Source organism: Nannospalax galili, unplaced genomic scaffold, assembly GCF_000622305.1.
Source record: "Nannospalax galili isolate Female #2095 unplaced genomic scaffold, S.galili_v1.0 scaffold95, whole genome shotgun sequence".
Lineage (NCBI taxonomy): Eukaryota > Metazoa > Chordata > Mammalia > Rodentia > Spalacidae > Nannospalax > Nannospalax galili.
Genome location: NW_008342393.1, coordinates 4,999,687 through 5,022,049, shown reverse-complemented (window position 1 = coordinate 5,022,049; position 22,363 = coordinate 4,999,687). Strand labels below are relative to the sequence as shown.

General features: G+C 48.3%; 1 protein-coding gene across 2 annotated transcripts; it reads right to left on the bottom strand.

Moving 5' to 3' along the window:
- Positions 1 to 615: 615 nt before the first annotated feature.
- Mycbpap (MYCBP associated protein) lies at positions 616 to 21,732 on the bottom strand. Of its 2 annotated transcripts, XM_029566088.1 has the most exons (20): positions 21,657 to 21,732; positions 12,869 to 12,996; positions 12,153 to 12,306; positions 11,923 to 12,026; positions 11,288 to 11,471; positions 10,917 to 11,032; positions 10,254 to 10,404; positions 9,170 to 9,285; positions 8,960 to 9,075; positions 8,361 to 8,472; positions 7,420 to 7,609; positions 6,818 to 7,005; positions 5,377 to 5,523; positions 4,716 to 4,838; positions 4,413 to 4,565; positions 3,887 to 4,008; positions 3,209 to 3,324; positions 2,589 to 2,734; positions 2,243 to 2,413; positions 616 to 825 (listed from the first exon to the last, which is right to left on the bottom strand). In XM_029566088.1, exons 1-20 carry the CDS (start codon positions 21,730 to 21,732, stop codon positions 700 to 702), a joined length of 2,739 nt encoding a protein of 912 aa, XP_029421948.1. In that variant the 3' UTR covers positions 616 to 699. The 2 variants fall into 2 exon arrangements, with proteins under 2 accessions (XP_029421948.1, XP_029421947.1); XM_029566087.1 differs by having other exon boundaries at positions 4,413 to 4,838.
- Between the last annotated feature and the right edge of the window lie 631 nt (positions 21,733 to 22,363).

Below are 22,363 nucleotides of genomic sequence, written 5' to 3'. Positions count from 1 at the left end.
AGTACTGGGATTACAGGCATTCATCACCCACCATGGCAGAAAAATGTCTCAGGGTCAGATGATTTGATGGGAGAAAGGGATAAAACAGACGAACTCAAAATACTAACTGCTGGCTTAGGACAAGGGTGCCAAAACAGACTTTAGAGAGAGAGAGAGGAAAACTGTACTTGTGAGAATTTCTATTGAACTTGGATTATTGCAAATACTCGTTTGTTTGGGACTTTAGGTGGGCCTGGGTTCAGTCTCAATTCCTCAAGACTTTCCGAAGCTTGGCAAGTACCATCCTGGAGCAGGAGGGGAGCTGAAGTGGAAGATCCCAGGAAGCCAGGCCCACCTGCTCTGCTTCTCTCCCTAGATTCAGATGTCATACCACATGACGTCACTTGACTTGGCTCCAGGAAGCATGACCCTAAAAGTGTAGGCCTGAGGCAGGGACTGTTGTGAGGGTGAGGCGGTCTGCCGTCACCTGACCTCATTTCTTGCTATGCTACTACTGTCTTGCTCTTCTGTTTGTCATCTGCACATCACCCTCCCACATGCAGGTGGCTCCTGCAACCAGGAGGAGGGGAACTAGAGGGGTGGGTAAGCTATGGGAGGACCCGGGTCATGAACTGACACGATTGATACTCAACATCCCCAAAGGCACTACGAAGTGGTAGAAACCTAAAGGTTCTTTATTGACTTTTTCTAACCATTTTCTCAGGAGGCTGCTTGGGCCCAAGAGTCAGCTGCAAAGACGCAAAGGTCCTCAGCACTCTTTGTGGGGCCAAGTTCATCAGCCAGGACCATCATTTCAGTCACCAAGGTATCCAGCAGCCCATAGACCTAGAAGAATGGGATAGACATCAGAGGTCAAAGTTTGCTCTGCAGAAGGCATTATTATGCCAGCCTTGCTTATTAGAAGAAAGATGGAGAGCGGAACACCAAAGTTGCATAGTTTCTGTAGAACTTGGACTGCTGTAAATAGTCATGGTTCTTGGGTCTGGATAGGTCTGGGCTGAATCCCAATTTTATGCTGCCTTCTGGAAGCCAACTCTCCTTCCTGTGAAATCATAAATCCATATACTGAAAGGTTTCCAAGAGCCCTCCATTGGTGTTGATCTACATAGCCTAAACAAATTGATTCTTAGTCTCATAGAGCCCTGTAATTACTTTCTAGACTCAAACAGCAATCAGAAGGCTCAATAATGTCACCAGTAGCAAATCAAATCAAACTTCTGACCAAATGATATCTGGGGTGTTCCTAGAATATGCAATGATGTAAGCCCAGCTCCCTAACTGCCTCATCAGACAAGGCATCACAGACACTCTGACACATTGAACTTGGTTTTATGAACCTCCCTGCAGAAAAACCTCACAGTAACAAAAGATGAAGATGACCTGGGGGCATCTCAAGACCAGACCTGATAATGATGAAATCTTTTCAGTAGCTGCACCCTTGATACCCTTTGAATGCACATTGTCCCCTCCAATGCTTATATTGAAATCTGATTCCCAATGTGACAGTGTTGAGAGGCCTAGGGTCCTTTTAGAGATGTTTGAGTCATGAGGGCTCCACTGTCTTAGAGCAATTAATGTCTTCACAACCTGTGAGTTTAACTGTTAGAAAATGAAGCTCCTCCTTTTCTGCCCCTTCCAAAACATGCCCATTTGCCCCTCTGCTTTCTACCCTGAAATACAGCAGCATGAGGCCCTTCCTGTAGAACTGTGAGCCCAAATAGACTTCTTATCTTATAACACACCTGGTCTGTTTTATTTTGTTATAGCAACAGAACACAGAGAATCTTACATGGTGTTCTCTCAAGGAACACATCAGCCAGTGTTTACCCAAGGGGAGGTGGAATCAACTTTAGAAAGAGAAGGGCTTCATCCCTGTCTGTTCCCTAGAGTCTGTTTTCCAAAGGACAGCTAAAGTCATCCTCAAAAGCCTCAGTGAGAGAAAATCACTTTCAATGTAAAATATTGCATGACTTCTGGGTTCATTCAGAGAAAACCCCAAGTCCTCATATGGGCCAGCAAAGCTCCACATAGCCACCTCACATGCCTTGCATTACAAAGGTCCACTCCTCTCCTCTGCATCAGCAGCTTCCAATGCCTAGGGCACCCTTCCTTGGCCAACTTTCACCTCTTTTCATTTTTGTGGGTGGGTGGCTGATAGAGTAAGCACTCCTCAGTGGAATAAAGGGAATAAATGATCTAAGTGTGAGGGTGGGGGAAGCACGGCTGCCCCTCTTCCCTTCACCTCAGCATGCAACCTCTGGGTGTATTTCTCCAAGACCAGGGGGTCTATGGGCTCCTGTGAAGGCACCATGCTGTCAGGTGTAGGGTCATCCGAGGAGAGCCTGTCCCGGCTTGTAGACTTCACTATTTTCTTTTCATCCTTTGTCTTCTGTTTCTTGCTGTTGAGGCGGTCCTACTTGGAAAAATAGATACACACACAACTTTCAACAGCTCCTGTGGGACGTCTGGCACATCTCGGCAGCTTTCTGAAAGAGCTGCACATTGTGCTGTAGCAACTGCCCACCTTCCATGGCCCCTTCAGTGCTCTCCCCAGCCTCACCCAGGGTGCAGTCCACATCCCCACATGCCTCTTTCCCTGGTGCCTTGGCTCCCTTTTTGTCTTCTTTGTCTCGGATTCCCAATTGCTTCTTTTCCTGAGCAGCCCCTTTCCGCTCTTCCTTCCCAACTTTCCCAGATGCCACCTTCACTTCCATGACAGGAAGGGATTTTCGATCTAAGAGGGTGAATGGGAGACAATGTAGGCCTGGCCAACACCACGTGCCTATCTAGGTCAAGCCTAGACAAGATGGAAAGATGAAGAAAACTGCTGTTCTCAGCAGCTTTGGGATAATTCCTGCAGGATAAGGGCAGAGGGAGCTGGAGAAAGAGGTTTTCCCTCTGTACTCCTGACAAGTGACCTTATGGAACATGACTGTGGGGCAAGGGTAAAAGACCTGGGTTGAGTCCTAGCCCCACTATAGTCACATAAATTCTCTGGACATAAATTCTGCTAAACAAGGGGTCTGCACCAAGGTAGAATCTGAGTCTCAAATCCCGGCATCAGACAGAAGGGTAGCTGGGACCTGCCACCATGGGCTCAATCTGGCCAAGTCTACCATAAAGGGACAAATGGCCAAAGTAGTCCTGCCATCTCATCTAGCAGGGGTTGGAAAAGACAGCACAGAGGTGTGGTCTCACAATGTCTGACCTTGCTCTTCTAGCATATCCAAATACACTGTCTCCTTTTCAGGTAGTTCCAGCAGAACCTTCAGCCACAGCGAATGGCTCACCAGGTTATCAACCACATCTCGCCATAACTGCAAACTAGAGAACAAGGCACATGAGAGAAAAGCCACAGCTCATTTATCCTTGAACCTGCAGAGGCTCAGGTACATCCCTTTAAAGACTCTAGTGCCAGGAACTCCCATGAAAATGCCATGTCACCAAGCAGCCAGCATCCTCCCCAGTAGTGCGAGTACTCGCATGGGGGCCTGGCTTCCCTATGGCAGTAGCCAAGAGACATAACCCAGGACTAGGATTGACATGCCTGAAGGAACTCATTCTGGCTTTAGAGTTTAAACTCTAGCTTGGAGCCATGGCTAGACTTGGGTCTAGCCCCACAGGAAGGACTTGAGCCTCATACAAATTCCCAGCATGAGGCCTCTGGCTCTGTGCTTAAGGCCTTGCAAAAGCCTATCCAAGCAAGTCCTAAACCAGAAATGGGAAGGCTGGGCTGACAACAAAGAAGGGAGGCTTTTCGTGACGCTCCTTCTCAGTGTCCTCTGTTTTCTCCTTTTTTCATTCCTCTGCTCTGCCCTCCCAGAACCCCTGGCCAGGTGCCATCAAGGGAAGGCATAGGGGGGGGAAGCTCCTGGAGGGTACCTACCACATCTGGTGCAGGATGTTGGACTGCAACGGCTTCTGCTCCTGACACAGCTCCACAGCTGCCTTGTTGAGCTGGATGAGGGCTTCCTCTCTCTGGGGTTCCTCAGGGAGGGTCATCACTGCCTGGTTAGGGTCATGGGTACCATGGGAAACCATTCTGTACCAGAACTCCAAAGGTCCCTGTGTTCTCTAATGATGGGCCTGGCAACAAAGCAAGGACCAGGAACCAAGAACCAAGCATGGACTTTCTAGGGTGCTTCTATGGGGACCTGCGACCTCCCCCAGAATCTATACCCATGAACCTTCTTCTCCAAGGCTTTCCAAGGTCACAGAAGGATCCCCTCTATAGGAGCCCCCCTATAGCACAGCCATTCATAAATTTTTTTGGCTTCAAAAGATTACTTTCTCTTGGCCCTCAAAGGGCAAGGGAAGTTTCTGGGGCCTCCCCTACTAGTTCCAGGCAGGAGCACTGTACCCAGCTTTTCTGGGCCATTCTCCACCAACCCCCTTTATGAGGTTAAAAGCACCTTTCTGAAGTCCTCTAGGCACAGGTTCCATCTGGGCAGGGGAGAGCTTTCCTGCTCCCAGGGGCTCTTGTTATAATCCATGTCTAGGTTCTCCTCCACCAGGATCTCCTCCATAATGCTCTTCCCTGAGGAATTCTTGGGGCCTGTGCCAGTCTTCTGAGACAGAAAGGAATCTTGGGGGTCCCTGAGGGCCTCTATCTCGTGTTGGAGTTGTGGAGACTCCAAGACTGGGCTTCTGGTGCTCATGGATTGATCAAGGTTTGCTGGGGCCTTTTCCACATACACAAATGGCATGGAACCAACCTGGGCTCTGGCACTGAGGGGATCCTCCTGGCCTGGCACGGCTTCCTCAGTCTTTAGAGGCAGGACTATGTATTGGTCCCATAGCTGATGCAGGTTTTGTACCACCTGATACTGGTAATACAGCTGCAGCCAAGGTGAGGGAGGACAAGAGGGAGCCTAGTTAGGGAGCCCTAAGCCCATGCAAGTCACTGTGGTTTCTCCCATTGCCTTGAGAGCACAGACTAAGAGGCAGAGAAGAGGAAACCAGAGACAAAGGGACTCCCTACTTCCTCTTCCATCTGCATCTCCAATTCAAATTCCTCTTCTCTCTCTCTCTCTCTCTCTCTCTCTCTCTCTCTCTCTCTCGTGTGTGTGTGTGTGTGTGTGTGTGTGTGTGCATGTGTCTGGGCCTTCCAAGATGAGTTATTGAATGAAGGCGTTGTGATGCTCCAGTCCCACCCACTAAGCATCCACTTAACTTATGAGCTATCTTGGGCACTTTCCTTAACTACTCTAGGCTTTGATTTCCTCAGTGTAAAATGAGGATGTAAACAGTGCCCATATCTCTTAGGACTGCTGTGAGAAGGTGAGTTACTCATGGAAGACACTCAGGACAGCCCAGATCCCAGCAAGTAGAGGGTTTGCTATTCAGTCACCCAGGATGCATAGGGACAGCCCATACCCGAGGGTTCCTATAGCAGAACAAGTCTTCCTCAGTGAGGTAGGCATCCACGGGAGATGGCATGCGCTGTGGGGTTGAGATCCCCCTCAGCAGTTCCTGCAGCACACTCTGTGCGACTGTGACTGCCTCCTGGCCAGTCAGCTTGTTCTGGGGAGGAAAAGGAGACACAAGATGGCAGCCTAGGCTCTAAAGTGTCCATGCATCTTCGAGAAGAACCAGAACCTTCTAGACTAGGGTCTGAGTTCCTGCCTAGATGTCAATCCCTCTGATATACATAGATACCTATTCCAAGACTCAAAAATCTCTAGGTCTCCCAAAACATCTTCATTCCCCTCAAAAGATTAAAAGGCATTCAGTAGAGGCCTGCCAGAGGAAAGCCCCTTCTTGCATGGGATTTGGATCCCCAGTCCCCCATTAGGAAGAAGGGGTGTGGACAGGGTGCATAGTTTGAGCACCGCTAAGAACGGTGGTGAACTTTCTTATGGCCTGGCCACACAGTGAGTGCCACAGAAACCCAACCAAGGATCATCTCTCCCATGCAAATAAAACAAGCTTGGTATTTGTCAGTTACCTCCGATCAGCACTGGACAACCCTCAGCTGATATAGTTGACTGTGTGTACGGGGCACAATGAACATAACAGCCCACCTTTCCACAGAATCCCACAAAGCATGGCATAAGAGAGCTGCATCATGACTACGTGGGTACAGAAGACCCCCCCAGTTCTCACCTCGCTCTCACTCTGGGGTGGCTGCTATGGAGTAGGGTACTGAGGCAGGGTATTTAAATTGCTGTCTCTGGGTCTGAAGTCTTTTCAGTTCAATGCCTCTCTACTGCACAGCCGTAGACAGCAATGAACAAAACACAGCTCCAGTGTGAAGGCTTCTACATCTACCTGGGGCTTACCACTCCAAGCATAAAGGCTCTTATATTAACCTGAATCTTATAGCCCCAGCACAAAGTCTCCTACAGCTACCTGGGACTTACAGCCTCAATGTGAAAGCTCCTACTTGGGACTCAGTAAGTACTTCTGTGACATGTGCATCTTAGGGATCCAACTCATTCCTTTCTAACTCAGGGCTATAAGGTAGGGTTGCTTGTTGCCATGCCCTCCCATCTATATCATAAAGGCCTGGGAAGTATTTGTTCAGCAAGAATTGTTACCTGTTTGAGAAAGAAAGAAAGAAAGAAAGAAAGAAAGAAAGAAAGAAAGAAAGAAAGAAAGAAAGAAAGAAAGAAAGAAAGAAAGAAAGAAAGAGAGAGAGAGAGAGAGAGAGAGAGAGAGAGAGAGAGAGAGAAAGAAAGAAAGAAAAAGAAAGAAAGAAAGAGAAAGAAATCACCCCTCAGGACAGGAAAAATAAAGATTCTCACAGGCACTGCCAGAAAGAACACCAGGATTAACCCATCTGTTGTCCCCACAGCTGAGGTCCTAGGTCCCTTACCTCCAAAAACTTCCTCTCATCCCTAAAAATGTCCTGGGTCAGGGAGATTGCACGGAGAGTGACCTGAAGGCCAGCGCCTCCCAGGAGGGTAGGGTGGGTTCCGAACTCCCAACATTCCCTGAAGATGCCAGCATTCAAAGACTTGAAGAAGAAGGTAAAGTTTTTCGTTTCCCCAGGCAGAATCACACCTGAGAGAGACAGAGCAGAGGTTGTGAATGAGGAGGAGCTGAATGAGGAGTTCGCTGAGTGGAAAGTTCATTGAGGCCCACCTCTGGTGACCAGCCACCCTGGTTTGCCAGGACTAGGATGTTTCCTGGACTTTGGACTTTCTAGCTGGGAAAATTCCAACCACACAGAAATAGTCATCCTCGTCCCAGGTCTATGCTCATAGGTAAATGGGTTCAAGAACATTTCTGCTCCCTGGTGGCTCCCAGTCTTTCAAGAGTCCCCTTGTTCTCTCAACAGACATGAATAGTAGACCACACACTCCAGAAGAGAAACAGGAGGGGCAAGGTGGAAGGAGGGGATGGAACTCGCAGGAGCTGGGTACTAACTAACAATAGAGCAAACAGGGAGCTGATAAGGAGGGCAGCCTGGGGTACCTTCCCGATTGTTAAAGTAAAACCGCTGAGTCCTGTTTCTCTTCAGATCTTGGAAAGAATCCTGCTGGGGCCGCCGTCGCCAGTCATACCAAATAGCCACAGTGCCATTATTGACCACAGTCAGTTCTGAAGATGTTTTCTCTCCTTCAAGTGTTTCAAAGGTCAAACAAACACCGATTCCAATGTTTTTCTGGGGAAAAAGAGGTATGAGAATTGTCCTCACTGAGAGGTTCTGCCCTAGGGTGGCAATTAATCAAGTTTCCCTGTGACTTCTCTGAAAGTCCAATGTTTACTGTGGTCCTCTGGGATTGGCCACCCTGAGTGGTGTCAAACTCTGATGGTGGTTGTCTCTGAGGTTATAACCAACTGTAGGAATGAAAATATGTTAACATCCTATGTTCATTTCTGCTCTTAGCATCTGAAGGATACCCTGGAACTTTAGCGGAGGTCATGACTCACCAGGTAAAGCACTTGCTGTGCTACCATGAGAACCAGAGTTCGGATCCCGAGAACCCACAAAAAAGCCAAGGGGTTGTTAACAGCCCACCAGTAATCCAGTACATGGAAGATGGCAGCAGGAGAGCCCCAGAGCAAGCTGCCTAGCCAGACTATCCCAAACAAGTTCAGTGAGAGACCCTGCGGTAATATATAAGGTAGAAAACAGAGAGGAAGACACCGATGTCAAACGCAGGCCTATACACTATTTGCCTCTTGAGGGCCAGGTACAAACTAGGTAGCTGTGGTGTTCTTTGTAGCCTTGTGATCTCATTTTTGCTCAAGTTAGTGTTGCTGTTACCATTTTCAGACATGCAGAATGTGCGATCAGATCAAAACACAAATAGAAAATGGTGTGGACCCCTTGTGATTGCCTCGGTCACCTTGGAACTATACTCACAAGGAAGGCCCTTCTTGCAGGTGTGTGAGACTGAAGGAACTTTTACCTTGTCCTCTGGGTTACTGCCTCTGATCCAGCAAGCTGGCTTCCCACAGAACAGCAGTGAAGGGCCCAGAGTAGGCATGGGGACCATGTCAGAGACGCTGGTCAATGAATCTCTGGAAGAAAAATCTATGATGTAGTTTCCCAGAAGATGCATAGTCACAGCACTTGGAATTCATAGGAATAGTTACCAGGAAGTCTAGAGACCCCAACAGCCTTGATTGGGCTCAGCTTGCTTCTGACCCCACAAATTCTTTAGGCACGAACATCCTAGGAATCACACAGACTCTCCAAGCCCCTCTCCAGGGCTCTCTCCAAGCCTCTCTCTGTACTACTGTGGAGGCCTCAAGGGTTAGGGACATTTAAGTAGGAGAGCAATGTCTGAACAACTGCCATTGGGTCCCAGTGGTTGGAAAGGAGAAAACGGCAGCAGAAAGCTAGCAGAGATGCTAGAATGGGCTGGGGGCATGGGTGGTAGATGCTGGCAAGGCTGGAATGCAGGCATCCCAATTTTGATTTTGGAGAGAAAAGCCTGCCTTATAGCACTGGTGGGTGCCAGGGGAAGTGTGCTCTCCAGCCTCTCTCCCTGGGGCTCAGACTCACAGGTACACTGTGTCTTCAGAGGAGCTCTCCTCGCTTTTTTCATATGATGGGTACTCTTCCACTGTTACAGACGAGAAGGGCTTCCCACGGCCCACCACCTCCAGGCCATCGATATCCTTAGAAGAGTAGAGAGGGGGAAGATTAGCTGACCGAAGCCAGGTACCTCCCCCGCTAAGGTGCCTCAGACTGGAGTACAAAGGTATTACCAACCTGCTGGCTGAAATCCAGCTCGGCCATGATGCTCTGTAGCTCCTTGCGTCGGTAGATCAGAAACAGACTCCGGTCCCAGGTATAGCGGTACCAAGCATCCTTCTGGGTTGGCAATCCTAGAATGGGGTCGGAAGACCCTCAGGACAGGCTGCCATCATGGCCCCTTCCCACCCACTGCTCAAGGGTCCTGAGAACATCCATCCCAGCAGCACTTCTGAGAAGAATGGAGGGCAAATGCAGCTTCTTTGGGACAGCTCGACTCCAGTCCTCTGGTCCCATGCCCCCTTAGCAGCCCTATGCAGGACTCTCACAAAATAAGTTGCCAGACAGCCAAATCTTTGGATTACAGTAACAATAACAACAGCAGCTACCTTCTGTTGAGTGCTTAACAAAGACAAGTCAGAACCTCTTAATGCATATCATGTCACCTTTAACCCTCTCACAAGCCTATGATGGAAAACCCAGGGCCTCAGGGGTCAAATATCTCAAAAATATTAAGACTGTCATTACAGCTGGGACTTGAATCCATGCAGGCTGGCAGGCTCTAAAGCATAGCTACCCCACAGAAGTATAATGTGCCCCACAAATGCAGGCCACAGTGCCATTTCGAATTTTTCTAGATGCATTTTGAAAAGGCAAAAAAATTTTAAGCGAGATTCATTTTAACATGACTTATTTAACTCCATATAGAAAAACTATTACCATTCCAACATGCAATCAATATAAAACGATTATTAAGTATATATATACATTTTTTTTTTCAAACATGTCTCCAGGAGTAGTAGTCTACACTGACAGTTGCTCTCCATGTAACTAGTCACACTTTCCAGGGGCTCAGCAGCTGCATGTGGCCCACAAACACTCTATGGCCCACAGTTCTATCTACCCTCCCTTTCATACCACTTCTACACTATTTTGCTCAGGTAGGAACTGGATCCCAGAAGAGTCTAGGACTTGTAGAAAGCCACAGGGAAAGAGGATTTTGGCCCAGGGTTTCACAACAGAGCCATGCTTTTCACTACCACACTGTCCTGCTGCCTGCAACCAGGCCAAGAAGCCAGCTGGTTTCAATCCTATTCCTCACCAGTCTCTATCCGGATGGAGTGGGGCTTCCTGATGTGCGTGATGGGCTCTATCAGGCCCCGCTGAGTTTTTGTCTTGGTCATGAGCAAACCTGTCATCTCATCCCCCAGGTATTCCAGTGGACTCCAGAACCAGCTGGATGCCTTGAAGCCCTGACAGGAAGGACAGAGGAGAGAGGTCAGCTCTATACCTCAGTCAGAGGCTAGTGGGGGCATCCTCTGTATCCCGCTGGAAGAAGAGAGGGCCTTTCATAAATTGTTTTCAGGATACCCTGCAGTACCTTTCACTGCTACCAAAAAGGTGGAGTGAGTTGGTCCCAGTCAAGGTACTCACTGATGCACCAGAACACAGCACCATGCCTTATCCTGGCTTAGACCAAAAGCTGGACTCTAAGCCTTTAAGAGACAAACACTAAGACTCTTATGATAAACTAACCATCAGGGACCACCACAGGCTGAATTATTCAAGTGACCAGTTCCAGAACACCAAATAATAAAATAAAGATCTCAAGGGCTTTATAATGCTTGGTAACAGACAGATTGTTTTCTTCCCAGCTGTGCAACCTGAGACAGCTAGCACAGCTCTCCATGCCCCCACCTCTCCCTCTCTCTCCTCCCCACCCCACCCCCACACACTGAGGGGCACTTGGGAATAGTGGCCTCACTTTCATGTCATGCTGGGTTGGAAGCGCACGGTCAATGAGCTCCCGTTCCTCCTGGATCTTTCTGTAGGTCTCCCCAGTGTGCATCAACAGCTCACTGACTGGCTTCTTCAGGTGTGCTAGGGGGCCGGGCGGGGGCGGGGGGGAAGCAAGAGGGGAGCCACTGCACCAACACCGACTCTGGCACCATGTATTAGGCACCCCACTCACAGGGCTCATTTCAGGACCCACCGAGGCTTAAGAGCAAAAAGCTCTCAGTAATGACAGCACAAATGTGGTCAGTGCCAGTCCAGGCTCTGGACAGGTTGGGGAGAAGACACAGTAGAGCCTTTGTACCAGATGGAGGCCCAGCAGGCCCTGTCAGCTCTGCTCACCACTGAGGGCCTCCTGCTGCTTCTTCCACAAGGCAATGTGCCGCCTCCAGTTTTTCAGAAAGTTGTGCTGAGGAGGAGGGGCCCATGGAGGTCTCTTCTCTTCCTTTGGGGCCTTTGGCCTTGGCTCTTCTTTAGCTGAGATGAGGGTCTTCAGGAAGGGTTGGATGTGTATCAGCTCAGCCAGCTGGAAAGCAAAAGATGGGTATGTGGAGAATGGGCAGAAAGCTCTGGCCTGGGCCTGGGTACCGGTGGCTGTCCTACTCCAAGGAGAATCTCTCCTCAGAACCGTAAGGTGGCAAGGGACAGAAAACCAATCATAAAAGCAGGGGGGTGCTGAGGAACACTGACAGCTCCCCACCCCCCTGAAAGGTCAGCATCCTTTAGGGTATCTCTTCCTCACGACTCCCCTACAAGACAAGCTCTGAATCTCTTATGGTAAATCCCCACTTCAACTGAAGTTGACTTAAACTGGCTTCTGTGACTTGCATCTACTTCCTAGTGGTCACTTATCAGCTAGGACTAGAGGCACAGAGACTGTTCTGACCCTTGAACTCTGCTTCTGCTTGACTCTGAAGGGAGCAGTTGCAAAGAGCTTTAGCAATTTCTCTTAGCCAGGTAGCTCTGTAGAAACAAACCTGAGTATTCCCTCGAGCAACTGCAATTCTTTTAAAGTCCTGGAGACTCCCCAAGATCTGGTGAGGCAGGATCTGGTCATTGCCTAAGAAGCTGTCACTGGGACCTGGGGTTGGGAGAAAAGAGGGATGGAAAAAGACAAGCTGTAAACTATACACAAAACAACTTGTTCATGGAGACTGGGCTTTCTTTCAAGGCTGACCCATGAATGCAAAGCCCAGGGGAGCCATACCAGAGTAGTCCAGGGGCTTTGAGGCTGCATCTGGATTGGCAGGATGTGCTACCAAATGGTAGACCTTCTTGCCAGGCTCCTTGGGTTTGGGCTTACGGATGATAAATTTCTGGGTAACAACAGACGTTTCTCTTGTAGATCGAGGACTATGTTGCTAGAAAGAAACAGAACAGAAGAGAATTCCATCTGAGTGGAAAAAAAAGAACACTATGCCCCTGACCCAGTTCTTGGTGGAATTCCTGAAGGCTGACAGGTCTGCTTCCCCAGCTCTATCCTTATGGCCCATCCTGGAAATGCCTGTGTAACACACCTAAAGCTAAGAACTGCCTGGAGGGAAAAATTGACATGTGGCATGTCCAGACAGTTGAGGTGAGAAGTGGCTGACAGGTAAGGCATGGGGCTGGAGCTTAGCAACCTTGTGCCCAGATCTACCCATGCTGGTTGCCCATCTGTGATTTGGACATGGTGGCACTTGCTTCAAGGTATCTCATTATCTTATGGACCTACCAGAATCTCAGAAATGTGAAAACATAACTCAAGTTCTTTTGTATGCTCAAGTGAAAGAATTTGTGTTTAATACATTTTTTTCCATGGAATTGGTGACTCCTTGGGGATAGGAAGTCAGTGGAGGGACGGACAGTGAGCATGATGTTTTAGATCCCGGAGACTGGCAGGATAAGGGGTTGGCAGTAAGGAGCCCTGGTCTTCAGCCTTACCTTCTTCAAGTCTTCCTTCTTAATGGCCAAGGCCAGAATGTCATCTCCTTGTAAGACATTGCTGACGGGCTCAGGCTCCTCCTGAATGGGGGATGTGGTCTGTTCAGGTGCCTTTGCCCACTTCTTTTCTGAAGAGAAGCAAAAGGTAAAGTGTGTTCAAAGAGCTCTACATACTGGGGCTGAAGAAATGGCTCAGTGGTTAGGAGCACTGGTTGCTCTTACAGAGGATCCAGGTTCAAGTCCCAGCACCCACGTGGCAGCTAACAACCATCCATAACTACAGTTCCAGGAGATCTAACGCCCTCTTCTGATCTCTGTGGGCAATGCACAACATGGGTATACTTACATACATGCAGGCAATGCACTCACGCACATAAAATAAAAAAAATATTTTTAAAAAGAGCTCTGCATATACAAATGCATAAATAAAATAATAAATCTAGAGCTGAGGAAGCAGCTCAGTGGTTGAGTGCTTGACTAACTAGCAAGCAAGTTAGCAAGGCCTATGGTTCAACTCCTAATACCATAATATATGAAAGAATGGATGGATGAATAGATGGATGAATGAATAAATGAATGAATAATAACCAGGGAAAGAATAGCTTTAGTGTCAACCTGACACACCTGGGTTGAGGGAGCCTCAACTGGGGAATTGCCTCCATTGAACTGGCCTGTGGCCAGGTCTGTGAGGCATCTTCTTGATTGTTATATGATGTGGGAGGGCCCAGCCCACTGTGGGTGGTGCCACCCCTGGGTGGCTGGGCCTGTATTGCATAAGAAAGCAGGTTGAGCAGGGGCCAGGGGAGCAAGCCAGTAAGCAGCATGCCTCCATGGCCTGTGCTCTAGCTCCTGCCTCCAGGTTCCTGCCCTGAGTTCCTACCTTGGGCTCCCTGATGAACTGTGACCCAGGAGATGTAAGCTAAATAAACCCTTTCCTCCCCAAGTTGGTATTGGTCAGAGTATTTTGTCACAACAATGAAGAAACAAACTGATACAGAAATTGGTATCAGAGAGTGGGGTATTGATGTGACAGACCTGACCCAGTTGTTTTGGGGAGGATGGTGGAAGTGTTTGGAACTTTGGGCTGGAAAAATCATTGAGTGCTCAGAGTTTGTTGCTGTGGAGCTTGGAACAGTTCTACTGAAAGAGTTGTGGACGATGGAGACCTGGCTTGTGAAGCTTCATAAGGGAGGCAGAGACTATCAGGGCTGTTCGTGTGATATTTTGAATTGAGAATCTGTGGGTTCTGGTTGGCTGGGGCTGAAGAATCAGCTGTGATTAAAAAGAGACCAGAACCTGAAGTAAACCTTTGCTTTACTGGGGCAATTGATGCTGGTTAGCTGGGGCTAAAAATTCAGCTGTAAGTAACAAGAGACCAGCATCAATGTGGTGAAGTCTTCTGGGAGGTATTTCCTCAGGGTCAGCACACAGAGTGGACCCGAGCTTCTATCTCAATCTGAAAGCAGGACTTGGTAATGTGTAAGCATCTCCCATATGGTTCTGGTGTTGAAAGTATGAAGGGGTCACAGAGAGCAGCTGAGGCTTGGCACTGTGAGAGGCCAGGAAAGGCCGTAGGTGAAAGTGCAGCTTCAGTTGCAGTGAAGACCCCAGGATTGAAGGGGTCACGGAGAGAATCTGAGGCTTTGCACCCTGAGAGGCAAGAAGAGGCCATTGGTGAAGGTGTAGCCTCAGTTTCAGTGGAGACCCCAGCTGTGTGGAGATGCCAGGACCGTGGGCTGACCACCAAGGACCCCAGTAGGTGTAGAATGGAGCTGGCCTGGGTCTGCAAGACAAGCTGTTTGTGCTGTGGACTGCAGAGTCAAAGAAGTGGAGCTTCCAGAACCCTTTGGAGGCCAGAAGATCGTGAGTGAATCCCAGATATCCAGCCTTGAGCTACTTTGCTGGTCTTTGGTTTTGCTTAGGTGTGCCCAATCCTTCCCTTTGAAATAAGACAGTATTTGTTTTGGATTTTACAGAAGTCTACCCACAGTTGAGACTTTTAAAAGAGACTATGGACTTTTAAGTGTTTGGATTTCTTAAGGACTATGGGGCTTTTAAGGTTGTACTATCTTATGTTGTGATGTTAACATCATACCTTGGAGATGAGAATTGGAAAGATTATGGTTTAATAGTGATATGCTTGTGTTTCAAGTTGACAAGGGGTCATTGTGCTGGATAGCTTTAGTGTCAACTTGACACACCTGGGTTGAGGGAGCCTCAACTGGGGAATTGCCTCCATTGAACTGGCCTGTGGCCAGGTCTGTGAGGCATCTTCTTGATTGTTGTGTGATGTGGGAGGGCCCAGCCCACTGTGGGTGGTGCCACCCCTGGGCAGCTGGGCCTGTGTTGCATAAGAACACAGGCTGAGCAGGGGCCAGGGGAGCAAGCCAGTAAGCAGCATGCCTCAATGGCCTGTGCTCCAGCTCCTGCCTCCAGGTTCCTGCCCTGAGTTTCTACCTTGGGCTCCCTGATGAACTGTGACCCAGGAGATGTAAGCTAAAAAACCCTTTCCTCCCCAAGTTGGTATTGGTCAGAGTATTTTGTCACAGCAGTGAAGAAACAAACTAGGCCAGTGGCACAGGTTTATAATCTCAGTTCTTGTATGCTGACACAAGAAGATTCCAAGTTTGAAGCCAGCCTGGGTTACATAGTGAAACCTTGATTCAAATAAAAAAGTCCATATAAGACCATACAGTAGGGGGCCAAACTAGCCACCTGGACAGGACAGGACATCAGAAGCTGTCACAGTGGTCCAGGGTAAGGGGAGTTCTCTTTAGGGACCGCCTACCAACTTCCCATGACCTGCCATAGTGACTGAGATGTTTCTTGACATAGCTGAAATCAAAAGGTGGTCCATTTCAGGCTCTGTCATTTGAAAGTTGGACAAACTTGGGTACATCCTTTACTGTCTCTGGACCAGCCTTCCACTTATAAAAAGAAGATGAAATTGGGGGCTGGAGAGATGGCTCAGCGGTTAAGAGCACTGATTGCTCTTGCAGAGGACCCGGGTTCGATTCCCAGAACATACATGGCGGCTATGAACCATCCTTAACTCCAGTTCCAGGGGAATCCAAAGCCCTCTTCTGACTCCAAGGCATTGCATGACAGGTACTCTCACATATATGCAGGCAGTACACTCATACACATTTAAAAAAATTTAAATAAAAGAAGACAAAATTGGACTAAATTAATGGTTCCCAAACATGACTCCTCTGTCAGCCTCAGTCTTCTGGGGGTAGTCTTATAAATACTGCTTCCTGACTAATGTGTGGAGCTGGGGAATTAAACTCAAGTCTTGGGATTCTGGTGTATAATGGCTCGGGATAACTGGATTAGATGTTTCCTTAGCCTCCTCCAATGCTGGCAGTAATGGGTTCTTCTAGGTGATGGCATAAGGCTTCTTTTACTTAAATTGTATCTCTTTTTTAATTTTTTTTTAAGACAAGGTCTCATGTAGCCTAGGTTGGCCTTGAATCCACTATGTAATCCATAGTCCATAGTGTAGGCACCTCCTGCCTCCACCTCCCAAGTGTTGGGGGCAGGGTGCCACCATACCCAGTGGTCTGGTATCAGGTTTAAGACACTGGTGAAGACACTGGAGACTGCTGGGTTGCAGAACATTCACCACTGACCACTTGGTTCATATTATTTCACTTAATGACTGTGTCAGCAACTTTTATGTGTCAGGCACTGTTCAAGATCCTGAGAAGACAAAACAGACTCAGTCTTGAGTGAAGACAGCCACAAGAGATAAGACTGTCAAGCAAACTGAGCTTGGAACACTATTGGGAACCCAGGAGCTAGCCCAGGCTAGGTGGTGTCAGGAAAGCTTCCTCCTTAAGGAGGTGATGTTCAAACTGAGAGTGAAGGGGGAAGAGAGGCTGCCAATGGGAAACACGTGTTCAGAGGGAAAAGCAAGAAGAGGCCTAGAGGCCAGGGAGGAAGGGGCATCCCCTGGAACACTGTACTGGAAAACCACTGGAGTGGGGGTAGGAAGCACGGATGGCAGAAGGAAGTAGGAGCCATGCCACCCTGAGCTTAGTGAGACATTCAGGGGACTTGAGTCTATCCTAAGGGCAATGGCAGGGCCAGGGATAGCCTAGGGGCTGACACTGAGGACAAGATTATTTCACATTTCAGAGAACACTGTAGCAGTGAGGTGACAGATGGTGACAGTGGCCTACGCAACTAAAGAAAAGTGGAGAGGTCAGAGTTATGCCGTTCAAGTGGCAGCCATGAACAATGCAGGGGCATAAAGGCCCTCTGATCAGGACACACTCTGCCTGCCTCCTGAGAGGTGTCTTAACTCTTTCAAATGCACACCTTGTTTCTCTGGTTGGTAGACTCATCTTTTTCCCTCTGGTTGAGAAGGGTTTGATGTAAGGATCTACACAAAACAATCAAAAGAAAACCTAAACTTGGCCTTCAGGGCATTTAAAACAAAATTTGGTTTTATCTACTGCTTCCCAAAGTACTCTAATCTTCAAGAGACTATACCTCTGCAACATCAAGGCAGGGGCTTTGCTTTATACAAACTGTTTTTGAAAAGAGATGTCCACATTGCAGGTGGCTTTAAAAAGAAAACAAGAATCATTCCAAACATAACTCCTAAGTTTAGTTTGCCAGTCAGCGTCCATCTCCTCCACAGGAGAAGCAGTGCAGCATCTGTCCACAAAACACACACACAAAGACACACACACAGACATACAAACCAGGCACACACACACATTCAGAGACATACATAGACACACACAGATACACACAGACACACACACACACAGATACCCACAGACACACACAGGTGCGCGCGCGCGTACACACACACACACACACACACACACACACACACACACAGCTTGATTTACTATGGTCTGATCGTCCACCTGAAGATATGGCCTTGGGTTTTGATTTTTTTTTTTTCTTTTTGAAACAGGAACTTGCTATGTGGACCAGGCTGGCCTGGAATTTGCAATCCTCCTGCCTCAACCTCCTGAGTGCTGGTATTGCTATACCACCTAGACTCACTGGGGTTCTGGTTTCTACTTGTCTCCCCCTTCTACACAAGCATCCAAGTGAGTGGTGACCCACAAGACAACTGCTACCAGTTGAAGGCCTGCTTTTAGACATGTTTTAGTATTATATCTTCCAAGACATTTGTTGCTTCTGCCCATCACTTTGATTGGTCTACATCTTCCCCAGGGACTAAACAACTCCAGATGTGTTTTTCGCTGATGGGTATAGAATTACTGGCAGATATAAACACAAGTCTTCAACACTGCTGAAGACTGCTGAGGTCAAAGCTCCCACTGCTCTCAGTGAACAACATAGAAGCTGATTGGTCATGGTTGGTTAAGACTGAAGCAGCCCTTGAAAATTCTGGTCTGAGGTTTGTCTTAGTTATCTTGATTGCGTTACAACAAATGCTGTTACTCTGCACAGTTAGGGGATGGTATGTGTTTTGTTTAATTAAATAGCCATTAAAATGACACACGACCAGGAGTGGTGGCTTGCGCCTTTAATCCCAGCACTCGAGATGCAGAGGCAAGTGGATCTCTAAGTTCAAGGCCAGCCTGGTCTACATAGAGAGTTCCAAGCCTACATGGTTAGACCCTGTCTCAAAAAACCAAAACAACCACCAAAAAAGATAAACATATTTCAAAGTAAAGTTCATCCTAGAAAACATTCACTAACCACCTTTTTTTTTTTTAAGTTTTGGCCTTACACTCACGGTAATCAGTTTCCCAAGTGCTGGGTTTACAGGTGTGAGCCACCATGCCTGGCTCACCAAGCACCTTCTATGTGCTGTAAAGGGCAGAGAAGATGGTATAAAAGGTTACAATATGGCTTCTCTTGAAGGAGATACCAAACACACAGCGATGTTAGCAATGTAAGCAACTGTGTGAAAGGTGCCCTAGTAAGTCTGATTAGACATTACAAGAACAGAACCATGCTGGTCACAGAGTTGAGAATGTTCAAGGAACAGTTGCAGTGACAGCTTTCTAGCCAAGAGGGGCTGGAAGGAGAAAAAAGTTTTGCAGAGGTGGATCTGAAAATAGAGCTGTTCTGGCTAAGGCCACAGTGCGAGCATGGCTGAATGTAGCAGGTGTATGGCATGGTGACATGGAAAGTTTGCTGGGGGGGGGGGGGCTGCAAAGAATGAGGAAAACCAAGACATGGTGGCTTTGAGACCCTATCTCAAAATAAGTTTTTTTAAATTTTATTTATTTTATGTGTATGAGAGTACTGCTTACATGTATGTGAGCGCACCCATGTCGTGCAATGCCTCAGAGGTCAGAAGAGGGCTCCGGATTCCCCTGGAACTGGAGTTAAGGATGGTTCATAGCTACCATGTGGGTGCTGGGAATCAAACCAGGGTCCTCTGCAAGAGCAGTCAGTGTTCTTAACCACTGAGCCAACTCTCCAGCCCCAAAATAAAAAAATTATTAAAGGTGCTTGGTGAACATTCTCTGGGATGAACTTTATATATATACATATATATATTATATTATCACTGCAATGGATATTAAATGAAGTCTAACTCAGGAATCTGACCCCTGGTAAAGGAGGACGATGTGATGATGGTAGCATTTCAAAATGACCCATTCAGCGGCAGCCAGACAGGCAGACTGGAGGGAGACCAGAGAGGAAGGACCAGCCTTGCAGTGGGGGGGGGGGGTTCAAGGCCTCCTGGAGGACTTGCACAGGGTGGAGGTATATCACTACTGAACCTGGGGAGGCCCAGACCCTTCATGGTCTTTCTTCCGGAAACCCATGCTTTGTTTGTCCTGTCAGGTGACACATCAGGGGGTCAGGACTGCGAAGAAGCAGAATTCCAGAGGGAAAAGAAACCTGGAGCTGATTTTTCTACTTCCATCTAAATGTTACTCTTTTTCAGTGTTGATGAAAGTCTTTGAGAAACTGACTTTAGAGTTGAGCTGGGGAACCAAGGCAGTTCCTAGCAGAGCAGAGCTATCAGTGGCATGGAAGGGGTAATCTAATGTTACCTGTTTCTTAGCAACAAGACCAGGGAGAATCTTAGGACTTAGTAGGTGCTTAGGTCTAAACCTAAAGCAGGGAACCTAAAGCAGGTTCCCAGGCACATTTGCTTGTCTTTTAGCTCGTGATTCAGAGGCCACAGAAACACATAGCACAAGACTACAGGATCACATTTGTGGACTGACTACATGACACTGGGGATGTGGGTGTACTGCCCTACTACACTGGAGGCGCTGAGAAAGTTCAGGAAAAAGAGACCTTGCATATTAAATACTCTGTTTTTTTCCCTCCTCACTCTGAGCATGTTCTTAACTCAAGGGCTATTTAACAAACCAAATTCTTCCCTTATTAAAAACAAATATGCAGTCAAAAATCCTTCCTTGATCTGTTTACAGCAGAAAGTTCAAATCTGATTAAGATCACACAGAAAGTAGGTGAGCATGAGGGAATGGCCAAGAAAGCCCTTGACTGCCCTTGGGAAAGGGAACCAATTATTTTTTTCAATCTCTTTCTCTCTTAACTATTAAAAAGTATGTCATGAAACAGCATTGGCTTTTTATACTATGAAGAAACATAAAAGAAAGCCATATCAAAAAAGTGACTAGGGTCTTGTTAGTTTTCCGGGCCTCCCAGGGGGCTCAGTAGATCTTGGCCTTCCATCTCTAATCACACTGAACTTGCACCATGTCTATGAGCCTGGGTCCCCTTAGGACCTGCAAAGGCACACCCAGGCTTCCTGACCTTGCATGGAAAGTTCTCTCAAGGTCTGGTCCCTGCCCATCTGCACAGTGTCCTCTGGCTCCTGTGTCATTGGTCCATGGACTCATGCTGCTCCCCAAACCAGAAGAAGCAAACCCTTCCTTTTTTTCCTTTTTTTTTAATCTGCCACACATCACCTATTTCAGAAAAATTTCCCTAAGTTCACCCAAAGGTCTAGGTCAAGGGTTCTGAGCGTCTTTAACCCCTGATGGGCCTCTATATCAGTGTTTGTATGTCTTTTGGTAATTCCTCTGGTTCTTCATTAGACTGCGTTTCCAGAGGGCTGAAGTCTCACAGTATTAATACCTGTTTGCCTAGCTGTGTCCACACATGGCAGGCCCTCAGTAAATAATTTAAAACAAAAACAAAAACAAAGAGCAAAGCATGTTGCTCAGTACCAGAATGCCTGTCTCACATACATACCCAAGGGTTTCATCCCCAGTAGGAAATTAAAATAGGTAGTGGGTTGTAAATGGGAAAATGGAAGCAGTCATGTTTAGTGTTCCACGTTGAACCAGTGAGCTGTCAAAGGCTGGAAAGGGCAGGTGGTAGGAAACGGTGCTCTGAAACCAGTCAAATTAGGTGGGTTTTTTTCTGGATTTTTTTTTCCCCTCTTGGACTCTTAGGTGACCCCTGCACCAGTTCCCAAGAACCCTGTCAGGTGTTCAACTTCCAAATTCCTGACTCCTCTATCCTTAAACTGCCCCCCTGCCCTTGGGCACCTGAACTAGTCCAGGGAGCCTGCCCCGTACACCACTCTAAAATTTAATTCGAGGCAAATGTCTCTTACTCCTGCTGCTGAAGGCTGTCTCCCTGCCGCTGGTCCCTGAAGTCTGTCAGTGCCTCACTAGCTGTATCATCATCACCAAGGTCCGGAGCGCTGTGCCTCCTCCCCTCCAATGTCCCTGCCTGTGTTCTAGTACGTGATATCCCAGGAACCCTGATGTTACTCCCATTATCCAGGCGCCCAGTGCTAATCCCAGCCCAAGCATCCGGGTGGGTTTTCCTGAGCACCAAGGGCTCCAGCGCCAACCTTTGAGGTTCTCTGCGGCCTCCAAGAACCTGCCGGTGGGGATTCTGGCGCGGGATTCCTTCTTGAGGGTCTTCATGGTGCTGTCCGACTACGAGCGTGGCCCGGCGCCACCCGGCCCCCCGAGGTGACCGCGCAGCGCCGCACCCACCGCGACCCCGCCAGCCAGCAGCCGCCACGGCGTCCATAGCAACCAGCGCCTCGCGCGGGAGCGCGCACCCACCGAGTATCTTGGGCAGAGACTGCTTGTCAGTCACCTTCATCAGGCCCGCGCCGGTCCTCCGCTAGTGGCGCCTCCAGCTAGCAGACCCCGGGAAAAGCCCGGGTCGGACTCCTTACGTCACAGGTGGCGCAAGAGAGCGCCATGGCGTCACTAGCCGGACAGTGGAGCCGAAGATCGCTGCGCAAGTTAGGGAGGCTGGAGCGGCTGGAGTCTGCAATACGGACTCCAGAAGCGTCTTCCCTTGAGCTACCGCCGGCCGGCCGGCCTTGCGGCTTCCCTCCACTGCCTTCTCAGACCCAGCTGACCACACCTGGACTGCCTCCCCTGGTTTACATGCCCCAGGCCCGGCATGCCTGCCACCTGCCCTCCCCACCTCGTCGTTCCATCACTTCCCAGTCCCAAACAGCTTTATGCAGACTTGGGAGTCTTTGCACACTGCCTGTCTCTGTCCTTGAGATGCTGCCCTTTGTTCCCGAATAAAGCAGTC